Source organism: Nelumbo lutea, chromosome 1 (assembly GCF_056320005.1).
Source record: "Nelumbo lutea isolate HS-2025 chromosome 1, American lotus-T2T, whole genome shotgun sequence".
Lineage (NCBI taxonomy): Eukaryota > Viridiplantae > Streptophyta > Magnoliopsida > Proteales > Nelumbonaceae > Nelumbo > Nelumbo lutea.
This window is the reverse complement of record NC_142684.1, coordinates 23722678-23735289: the sequence shown is the minus strand read 5'-3', so window position 1 is coordinate 23735289 and position 12612 is coordinate 23722678. Positions and strand designations below refer to the sequence as shown.

Here is a 12612-nt window from a genome sequence, read left to right as displayed (position 1 = left end):
TCTCTCTCTCTCTCTCTCAACACGGTAGGACAAGTTGTTCAAAACAAGCGGATACACAAGGACTCGCTGCAATTGCCCACACCATCGTACCTTTATATATCAAGATCCAATCGATAGGAAGAAGGCAGGCAGCCATGACGAAATTGGAGAGGAAGCAGGGGAAGAATCCTACCACGTTACTTACAATATTACACTAATTTATCCTATATTTTCTAATATAAACTAATCAATAATTTCCTTTTTCCAATACTATAACAATTTATCTTAATAATTTGTGTAATTATTGGTTCAAATTACAGTTTTTCCTTTCCCATACTCATTTATCTTTAATAGCCTTCAATAATTTATAATGAAAATTACATAATTTTTCAATATTTTCCAAAATCTATCAAATGTTGTAAATTTTCCAAAATGTCCTAACAATTTTTAAAAGTTATTTAATGCATTTTAAATAAACTTTCAAAAATTTTATATCTTTTAATTTCCAAAATGTTATTTTACAAAAATGTAGTTTTATGAAAATTTTTGAAAATTTTATTACATTTATGTAATTATGGAGATTTATTGAAAATTATTTTATATTGCTATTAAATATTTATTTTTATTAGGTAGTTTACTAACAAAATTACACTAAATTATCTTTTATTTTTCAATATAAATTAATTAATAATTCCATTTTCCAACATTATAATATTTTATTCCCCCATCTGTATTGGGTTATTAACTATAATAATAGCAATAACTAAAATTTTATACTTTTTGATAATTGTTAAATATAATTCTCAATTTTATAGAAATTAGTTAAAGAGTTTTCAATTTCTATAAAATATTGTTAATTAACATGGATATAATAATATTTACCCAAAATACTTTAGAAAGTCATGATGAGTTAATTAATAATAATATTTATTAATGTTTAGTAATTTACTAATTCTACTAATAAGAATATTTAATTTTTGGTAATTTGCTAACCATGTTTATTAACTTTCGGTAATAACACTATTTAATACTCATTAAATATGGGTTGGGTTAAGTATTAACCATATTTAATTATTTATTAATTAATATGAATATGTTAAACGAGAGATGCATGAGCAGAAGTCTCGAAGTCAATACACCAAGAGGTAGAAGTGACCAACATATTGGTCTCTATGACTAGATATTCAAAATTACATTCTTTCTTCTTTTTGAGGGTTTTCAAATATTGATGACAGTTTATCTTCCAGTGCTCAGTCTTCCTATAAAATTGACATTCATTGGATGACTTGGCTCTCCTCTTCTTCTTTGGTTTGTCTCCCTTTCTCTAAGGCTTCTTCTTGCCCTTTCATTTCTTCCTACCAAAGTTGCCTCCTTCAACAAGCATGGCTACTAGCTTGTTCTTCTTAATCGATTCCTTAATTCTCTGCAACATATTGCTAAGCTCTTGCAACCTAACTTTTAGTTTGTTCATGTTGTAGTTCATGACAAATTAATTAAAGGATGTGGGCAGATAGTTTAAGACAACATCAGTTTTGGTATCATCATTAAGTTGAGAGCCAAGAGCCTCTAGTTCATTGATACAACCTATCATCCGCATGACATGGTCATGAACCGGTTGGGTCTCAGTCATCCTTGTGGTCATCAATAGTTTGAGGACTTTTTTGTTGTGCAGAATGATTTTGTTTCTCACACGTCTTTTAAATTATCTAGGATATCTTTACAGATATTGATTTTGTCAAACTATCTCTGAATAGAATTATCTGATGAGGCTATGACGTAACATTGGGCAAGAGAGTTCTTCTCTTCTCATTCTTGATACTCCCTTCTTGCCTCAGAGGCTCTATAACTAGATGTTTTGTGTTGAGTTTTCGACAACTTTGTCCAATTTCTTAGACATGAGTGCCAGATTAAAATTACAAAACTAGCCTGCATAATTAGGTCCTTTGAGTTTGTTATCGTTTAGCAATTTAGAGAATTATTCGTGTGCCATTTTGACAAAATGCACAAGATAATTATAAAAGATTGGTAAGATCCATCATATGGACGCCGAAAGGTGCAAAATAGGTGGGCAAATTTCAAAAATTTCTTACCTTTCTTCCAACTAGGAATTACATTCCCTAAATTTAGAATGCAATATTCAATGATCTAAGTCGAACCAAAACCAAACCAAATCTGAACCAAAAGAGAAGGGAAGGATTATACCTAATCTGGAGAAACAGTATCCCCCATTGTCGGTGTTCACGCCCAAAGAAACTTCCAAGAACTACTCTCACTGAAGATGACACAGTGATGATGGAGTAGAACTACCAGTGTTCATCCCACGAACCAGGTTCTTCTAAAGAACTTGATGGAGGCAATGAGCACTACACACGATCAGCCTTTTCAGCAAAAGACTGATATCAAGAAGCTTTCTTGATCTTTCCTTCATAGGGATGTCGAACTGGAAGTAAGTGGTGGCGGCTGTTAGAAGAGGAGGCAAGAGAAGAAGGTGGCGAACTACTTTTCTTCTCTCTAGGGTTTCTCTGAGATCCTATCTCAAGAATGCAGTTGTTCTCTGCGAAATCCCCTTAGGGTTTGAATTCATGTAATTCAAATTAGGGTTTCTCCTCTTTCTTGGTGATTAAGAAACCTCCTAATCCTATTAGGAGTTGCCCTAATCCAAATCTGTATTTGGATTAAGAGTCTTCTTAATCTTATTTGTAGATTAGATCAGTTTTTGTCTTAACATAATCTCAAATCCGCCCCTTTTAGTGACTAATCAAATCAGGCCAGTTCAAAATGGGCTTTAGGCCCAATATGTATCAAGTGTTCAATAGGCTTCCAAACTATTGCCTAGTTGGGCTTCTTTGTATGGCGTGGGACCTAAGCATTGATCTACACATCAGCCACATGGGTTCGGCCCAGCCTCTGTTACAAAGCCTACCCGAATTCACTGGAAAGCCCAATGTACCCCTTGAGATCGCATGGACTCTATGGGCCCAACACTTACACTAAGTGGTTCCTGGGCCAAGCCATCTTATAAAACCCACTGACTTGGGCAGATGAAAGATTTGCCCATCATGCATAACCCTAAATGGCCTTACACTTAACCTCTCAGCCCATAATGATCAAGCACTGCCTGACAAAAGAGGACCTCTCCCTTTGTTGCAAGTGCTGCACTCTCTACTCACATGGATCCCGGGATTTAAAACCATTTGTAAACGAGTTGAAACCATATATATGTATATATATATATATCTTATATATAAATTTTGTAAAACAAAATTCTAACGATTGAAATCGACTGCCAGCAGTCTTGGTTTCCATCAGAGAGAGTGCATCCCCGATCATTACCTTTGCCCGACAAAGGGGTTGATCCTATCACTATGATCATCAACTCAGATGAATTCTCAAACTATCCCAACATACCCAGGTTTTGACCCCCGCTAAGGATCTCACTGATTGACATATCAAAGACAACCCAATCTGACACCTAGTGCAGTATCATAATCGAATCTAGGGGTCAGGTGTAACTTTTCAGCTTTTGCCCATCAATCTCCAAGGTCCAGGGCAATATTAGAAATATGGTCTGGTTCACAGATTCAATTAATCCTACACTACATATGCCTTGGGTCTCACCCTGGTAGCTAAGACAAGCCACCCCAACATTTGGAAGCACACCAATGTCAGCCTTGGTAGGATAAATCTCCCTAGACTTATCCAACGACTGTGAATGTTCTAAACTAGCATGCATCTCATTAAGTATCCAGCTAAGGGTCTTACACAGAAACATACCACACAACATGAATCAAACAAGCACTTTATTCATTTACACTAAATGTCAAAAGTACATCAAAACTGATTGGAGCTAAGGGCATACAAAATTTTCTAACAAATTAATCCATGACCCTATTATTGTTTCGTGTTATTTTTCATAGAAATGACTTTTATCTATGTTTCATCTCCATTTGTTCATCTTTGAGATTTTCCTTTTATCTCAGTAATGGGGATACTGTTCATGTCCCTAAAATGCGGGAAATCACATAGGTGCATGGGACTAACTGTTTCAGTTGCATAACCCCATCACTTTTCGTGAAAGATCGAATCCACCCATCTCATGAGCTTTTCCTTTGGCTTCCATTATACAAGGTTCATTGCCATTTTAGGTTAAACCTTTCCAATCATCAAGTGTTGACCCGTCATATTGGTAAGCCTAAAAGTACTGTGAGAGAGTCTTCCATTTTAGGATAAGCCTCTCTGACTTGTATATGGAAACCTTATCATCCAATGAAACAATCCCACCAATTGTTTCAATGAAACGAATAATCCAATTTTATGGTGCATCCTTGCCCACCAATTCAGTTAGCTTTCATGTTAATGACAAAAGGCCTTTAGAGATGTTATCTTATGATAGTCCCCATCTCATAACACTTATATTATCCATGAGTGAACAAAACATTAGTCTCTAGGATAGTTTTAGGTCTTACCATAGTGGTTCCCACTGACTTTCATAAAGTTAGATTCAAATAGGCCCTAAATGGGCTAGAATTCCTGTAGGGTTCCTCTTGAGAGAGGAAACAAGAGAAGGGTCCATAAAAGGGAGATCATTCAATGATCCATGGACATTATGGCAATGTTGTGCATTCATCCACGATGGGCGTGGAGAACCACATAAGTTTTTTTCATAGGCCAAGCACTTATGCCCCATGAACGAATCACATTTACATAGCACATCACATATGTAATTGATCCAAATAAATACAAAACTGTAAAACCCAGATCTATTTAAATTAACACATGATTAACCCATTATTGGACTAAATTATCTAATAATTTTCGTCTTGGCACATGAGCCCAACTTTGATCTCCTTTTCAAATCTGATTTAGCTCAGCTTAAGAATTGAAACTTTGGCTCTGATGCCACTATTGGAATAGGGTTAGAATCCATCTGATGGATGGCTGAACCATAATAGATGGCTGGGTGAAATTTCAAAAATTTTTCTAACCTTTTCGGGAACCGATTTCCTAGAAAATTTGAAATGTGAAATTTTATGATTGTTTTTGCATTTAACCAAACCAGATTTCAAACCAAGGAGAAAGGAGATTATACCTAATACGGAGACCACAAATTACAATTCCTTAGGTGAAAGTTCACGCCCAATATATGTCCTTAAACTAGCCTCCAATTGAAGATGGCACAGTGTATAGAGAACCAATTCAACAACACTTGATTTCAGAAAATCTACTTTCCAACTTTCTTGGATCGAGTAAGGTAATTGATCTTGATATTCTCCTATGTTTTTCTTGCAAAAGTAGAGAAGAAAACTGATCTAAATTAGTTCTTGAAAGCTTAAGTCGTGATAAGGTTTCTTGGGAGACAAAAGAGAACAAGAAAGAACAAAAGAAAGAGAGGTGTACAAGTATAGTTCGCCCTCTTCATCTTTTATCTTTTAATGGAGCACATTCCTAATCTAATTAGGAGATTATCCATATCTGAATCAGATATAAACTATTTTTACAATTAAACATTATCCCCTTGAGAGGATAAGTGCTTCATACCCAATACCAAACTAGATCTGACCCAGAGGATAAGTTGTCATGTGACAGTTTAATTAATCTTATTAATTTTGGGCCTTTAGCCCATTTTCTTCAAAGGCTCATGACCCTAGGTGTTGGATGGCCACTTTAGGCCTGATATTGTATGGCGTGAGACCCCAGAAAGGTATCAATCAAGTCCATAAGGGTCTAATCCCACCTCTTAAAGAGGTTAGGCTGAATTCATTGCTCAAACCTTCAGCCAATCAGCATGGGCTCAGTCTAAGCCCAACATTTACACCTAAATGATCCCTAGATTCAGCCACCCTATGAAGGTCCAAGGATAATAGACTTAAGTGAGATAAAACCCATCAGGTAACTAGCCTTTTAATGATCCCTTATACTTAACCTCTTGGCCCATAATGATCACAATGCTGCCCGATAGGGAAGGACATGTCTTGTGGCTACAAGGTGTAGTGCCACATTCTCCACTCAAATGGATCCTGGGATTAAAACCTTTTGCAAAACTTTTTCATAAAATAATAGTATATAACATATAAATAGATTTTGCGAAAAACATATTTCAATTATAGTTGAAATCCACTATTGGTAGTTTAGGTTTCCATCAGAGAGAGTGTAAACCCTGATATTCACTTTGTCCAACAAAGGGGCCAATTCTATAATTATGATCACTCACTTAGGTGAATTTCTAAACTGTCCCAACATGCCCAAGTGTTGACCCTTGATGGATCTCACTGATTGGCACATCAAAGACAGCTCAATCCAATACCTTGTGTAGTACCATAATCAAGTCTCGGGTTACGTGTAGCTTTTTAGTTTTGCCCATTTATCTCCAAGGTCTAGGGCAGGAGTATAATTGATCTAATTCAGTGTTTCTTCCAAACACACACTACCTATGCTTGGGGTTTAACCCTAGCAGTTGGGACAAGCTCATCTAACTGTTTGGCAGCATACTAGTTCATTCTTTCAGGACAAACTCCACAAGTCTATCCAATGCCTGAGAACATTCTAAACTAACATAAGTCTTAGAAATGTTCAATTTAAGGGGTAATTTGCAGAAAACATATCAATATCAACATAAAATAATAATGCACTTTATTCATTTATAATTAAATGTTTATGTACATGAGTCCAATTAGAGTTAAGGGCATATACTATCTAATAGAATGGAATTAAACTTGTGACTTTCAATAGGAAAATAAAAAATAATTTACATCAGCCACCTTATTCAATGGGGGGGGGGGTAATGACACTTAACCTCCATTTTTTTTTCTGTGACAAAGATCACCTGAACTTTTTAGTTTTAAAATTTTGGCCATGACTTGCTAACGATGTTGATGATGAATGTATTGATTTGTAACCATTCTAAAACACAAATCATTCTCATAGCATTTTCAAGAGAAATATTGCTAATAAAAAAATCAAGAGTGGTGTGTTGGCACGATACACTTCCAAAGTGGATATGGTCCGATACTCATTGATATGCTCTTGGCGCCTAGTTTGACAAAACTACGTATTGATTGTTTTTGTACTTTAATAAAAATTGAAAATTCTAATTATAAAAGATGAAATAGATAGTTTAATATTTAATTTTTCCTAAAAGTTTAATAAGAATTAAATGAAATAAAAATAATTTATTTTATCTACTTTAAATGATTTATGTTTCATTTTACATATAAATTGTATGTTGGAAATAAAAATATTTATTATTTGAAACGGTAGTTATTATCTATTCTTATCTATATAAAATACTAAATAAAAAATTTCCCAACAAAACTAATAAAAATTAAAAGTTATAATTATAAAACTGAAATAAAGTTGAAATTATAAAAACTGAAATAAATAAATTAGGATTTATTTTTTATAAAATTTAGTAAAAAATGAAAATTATAAAAAATAATTTATTTTATCTACCTTAAATGATCTATCTATAAATGAAAGCAAGTTTATTGTTTAAAAAAAATTAAGATTGTTTAAATAAAAATACTAAATAAAATTTTCCAAACATTTAGTAAAAAATAAAAATTATAAGTGATAATTATTATATGATGTGTACCTGTTTTAAAATCCCGATGGCATTGATTGCAATGTTTCTTTCATATAACCTTCCAAAGTGTGCATTTATCATGTGTTTTATGTTTTCTTTTGCAGATAATTCAATTTTAGATTTACTATTGTTAATATATTTATGTGATTTGTATAAATTTGATAAGGGATCCAAGCATTCTGCTTTTGGTATCTATACATTTTTAAAATATATCTCTATATATATCTCCATATCCAAACAATTAAATATATATGATACATAGTAATTTGATCTTTGATATAGATTTGTCAAATTTAAACTTTGAAAGGTCAACAACTTTCATATAAATAATCGATTTCCTGAAACTATAAGGTACATTTAACTAATTTAATTTGTAAACGTACAACCTTTGAAATTTGGATCAGATCTTTACACAAATTAACAATGGCGAATATCTCCTTTGTCTTTTGTCTTTCATTGAGAGATGTTCTGAATGCAGCAATCACCATTGACTGGTAGTTGGGGTTCGACAATGGAAAAGATATGATATCTTAAAATTTTTTATCAATCAAGTGATATCATAAACGTGTTAGTCAATCAAGTGTAACTTGTCAAAATTTATGGGTGAGTTTTAATTGGTCAAAACTTTTAGGATATCATGTCTTTTTTGCATCATAAATTTTTATAACATTAAATAAACACATTAGTATTAGGGGAAATGTTAAAATGCCTACATTCCCCCATAGTTGGTATAAATGCCTACATGACGATAAATTGACACTGTTTATCAAAGAAAAAGAAGCCATACCAAACATCACAAAATTGTTTGTATCTGGTTTCATTTATGTTTATTGAATAAATGTTTGTACTTTATTTATTAATAAAATCGAGAAATGCAATAATTACAATTATTTATGACAAACAGTCATATTTGACAAAAAATAATTTCCACAAACAGCTGACATGTACAAAAATCAAAATTGACGTTTTTTAGAATAAACGTAAATGTAACCAAACACACTAATTATCCCATATAAAATATCTTAATCGACACTATAGAATCATCGAACTAGTTAGAACGGTGAAGATAAGAAAGAACAGCATACAGCGTCTGGACAATGGTGAAGCCGAGGAGGAGAATGGCATAAAAGACGGAGACGTATGACCATGGACTGTGAAAATAGGTACGTCTCAACATCGCTGGGTAACTGTTGTGGTACGTCTCCACTTGCGTACATATTCCAGATAGATACGAGTATCTTGTTTTGGACCCCACATTCTTACCCAATTCGTTAAATAGACGAGCCACATAGCGATCGCTCTCGGAGAAATTTGAGATAATACCAGCGGCACAGAGAACGCTGATATCCCTGCTTGAATTGATGAGACAACTCATGAACGCAACGTAATCTGTGAAGCAGTGATGAGCATAGCATCCGCCTATCTTACTGCAACGGTGTTGTTCAAAGGCAGCACAGTTTATGAGGAGCGTGCTGGTGAACTCGTTAATGGTTATTGGGGGGATTTGTAGCTCCCCACTTCTGAAATATGATATCATTTTCAGGAACACATATAACAGTAGTCGACTAGGGAAGAGAAGCCTGTCGATGAAGCGTGGCCGCTGGTACGAGTTCTGCCCTACTAATTTGAAGCGCATCGGACCTCTGAAATTGAGCTCCAAGAAGCTGTTGGCCTTCAGTGGCTTGAACTTGATCCCAGATGGTTGGAGCTGAGTTACACATTGGAGTTGGAGGATGGACTGATCTTGATAAGAGATTGAATTGTCTGAGGAATGGGGGTCCCGGAATACTGTATGATTCATCATCAACCCACCTGCAGATCGGTAGCCGAAGCTTAAGTGAAACAATTCGAGTAAATGACGGCCATCCAACTTGCAGCTCTTCTTAAGAATGCCCAGGGGTCTCGGGAAGACTAAATTGAAGAATTTTAAGGCAAGCAGATTCAGAGGGTCACAGTCATCATCCCTTGTAACCTTCGAGAGATTAAATAAGTCCTGGAGAACAAACCAGGGGAGCTGGTTCTCCAACTTAAGGAGGTCTCTCGCGATCACCGGGATCAAATGGGGCATCGCCCATATTGGGTTATTTTCGTCCCACATACCAGTTACCCCGCGCACTTGGTGCAAGAGCTCAATAAAGAAGCCACCGTCGAGTAACATCATCATCACAAACTCCGTGCTGTACATGTTGATTCTCTCAGAGTAACACTGTTTTGCTTCCTTCTCTATTTTCTTCATGGCTTCAATATATACACTTAAATCCTTCTTTGATCGCTGAAGTAGGGAATTAAGGAAATACCACTTGTGATCCTGGAATTCTACCAGGGTTTCTTTGGCCCGGTGGAAAGGGCCTATCGACACAATCTCTGGTTCGTGGGCTTTGAAATCAATATCAGCCAGGCCCTGAGGGAGTCTAAATATGCAAACCTTTTGGGATTGCTCTTCCCTTTCTCCATTTACCGTTTTACTCTTTCTTCTCAGACCTCGTTGCAAAAGCGAGTATACATCATTGTTTTCCGTCTTCTTCTTCAGTTCCGGTTCCTCATTTCCACTGGCCAACTCCACTATTTCTATGCTTGTACTACCATTGTCGTGGTTGCTACTGTTGCTACGAGACTCCATTCTCTCTCTCTCTCTCTCTCTCGCAACACGGTAGGAAAAGTTGTTCAAAACAAGCGGATACACAAGGACTCGCTGCAATTGCCCACACTATCGCACCTTTATATAACAAGATCCAATCGATAGGAAGAAGGAAGGCAGGCAGCCATGGCGAAATTGAAGAGGAAGCAGGGGAAGAATCCTACCAAGTTATTGTTAGGAAGTTTCTCAAGTAACGCGCTACAGTTTATGATAATAATTCCAATTATACATTAGGTTATTCAATTATTGAGGGAAAGTTTGTCCGCTTTTGCTCCGTTATTATTGTTTTATATTTGGATTTTGTCCCTAATTTGACTATATTTCAACTCACTCATAAAAGGTCTAGCATTCAAATAACTATTTTGGTCTTCAAACTTTAAAATGCCACAATTTAATATTTCAATTTTCAAAATATGATAATCCACTAATTAGTTGTTAAGCAGTTGTTAAGTGGTATTTGAAAAAGACACAAATACCCATAGAGTGTTATCTAATTTTTTTTATCAACTATCCAAACATTGATAAAAAACTAACATTCTCAAATCCTTACCTCTTCTATTTTAGAAAGTTGGGTCACAATGTCCACTCAAACATGACTATCCTAACTTTCTTGAATAGACAAGGCAAATATTTGGGACTGTTAATTTTTTGTCTACATTTAAATGGTTGATAAAGAAAATTTAATAATACTTGAAGGACATTTATGTCTTTTTCAAATGTGACCTAACGACTGGTTAGCGGTTAGTTAACAATAGGTTGTGGACCGTTATATTTTAAAAATTTAAATACTGAATTGTCACATTTTAAAGTTTGAGAACCAAAGTGACACTAAACCCCAAATACAGGATAGTAATAGAGAATTTTCCCAATAAATAAGGACCCCAGTGACAATCGTACTTCATTTGTCACAAACTGTTGATAGGTTAAAAGGGAGTAAAGAGGACGATGTTTCGTTTTTTGGAAAGAGGCGAAGCCGCTGTTTAGGTAATGCTGGAGGGTATTCGAGGGCGAATTAGATTTACTATGGAACTGCAAATCCGATCCAGAGGTTAGGCAGGTGACCGGGGGATGTCTCCTATTCCTTATGGAATCGGAATTAGAGGCTCTCATAGTGATAGAGCAAAGTTCGTTTCGGGGGTCTCTAGGTTTGGACAGAAACTATCTTCTTAGAGGAACACAATGGTGGAGGATGAGGTGTTTTAGATTACCTCTTCACACCTGGTGTTTGGAGGCATTTAGAGAGGTGGGGAATGTTTCCGGTGGTTTCACCGGAGTTGCAAAGTGGAATCTCCAGTGGGAGGATTTAGAGGCGGTGAGGATGCTAGTGTGGGTGGGAGCTCCGCATGAAATCCCTGAAGCCCTCACTGGAGGAACCTTTTGTGGTTAGACTGTTGAGGGGTCTAAGCCTCTAAAAGCAAGCGAATAGAGACCTTTTTGGAAGTTATAATTAGGGGTGAGCAAAAAAAATCGAAAAATTGAATTACTGAAATTAAACCGTAAAATTGGTTAATTGAACTAGTCGATTCGATTTTGGTTAACCAATATAGAAAATTAATTAACCGAACCTACTGGTATACATATATTTCTATATATTTTATATATATTTATGTATATTATATATTTAATATAAATTAATAAAAATATATTATATATAAATATATATATATATGATATATTTATAATATATGATATATTATTTATTATTTACAATATAATATTTTATACATATTTATAATTTTGTATTATATATTTATAATATATATTATAAAAATAAAAAAACAAAAACAAAAAACCAACGAATCAATGATTAACTAAACCAGTCAACTGATTGGTTTTGGTTCAATTTCGATTACCAGTTTCTAAAGACCGATAATATTAATTTGATTAAAAAAAAGCCAGCCGAACCGTGAGCACCCCTAATTATAATGACTTTTATAATTTCTTAAATTTATGTTTTATTAGAAAGAAACCTCTACTATTTCTTTTACATTTATTAATTATGCTGCATATCCAAAATGTAATGCCTTACTGTAATGACCGGAAGGGATCAGCTTTGCTTTTGAATTAGAAGTTTACATATGTGGTCGTGGCATTGCAGCACTCCCTTTTAACCCCCAATGAAACATGTGCACAAATTAGGGCACATGGAGAGTACATCTGCCATCAATCCCTTGCCTCCATTGAAATATAGACAAGTCAGTGATATTCATAAATCCAAGTGAACTGCTTTTATATTTGTATACAATAATGGTAGGATGGCAATTTTTCCCATCCCTCTCTCTCTCTCTTTCTCTCTCTTTCTCTCTCTTTATATATATATCAAATGTTATTAATATTAAATATATATTTATATTTATATATATGATATTAGTTTATATTATATGAATATCAAAATATATTTCAAATTTTAAAA

The 12612-nt window shown here is 34.6% G+C and overlaps 1 protein-coding gene across 1 annotated transcript; it reads right to left on the bottom strand.

Moving 5' to 3' along the window:
• Positions 1–8387: 8387 nt before the first annotated feature.
• LOC148873957 (UPF0481 protein At3g47200-like) lies at positions 8388–10435 on the bottom strand. The gene has a single exon (XM_088948036.1). It carries the CDS (start codon positions 10179–10181, stop codon positions 8610–8612), a length of 1572 nt encoding a protein of 523 aa, XP_088804162.1. The 5' UTR covers positions 10182–10435; the 3' UTR covers positions 8388–8609.
• Between the last annotated feature and the right edge of the window lie 2177 nt (positions 10436–12612).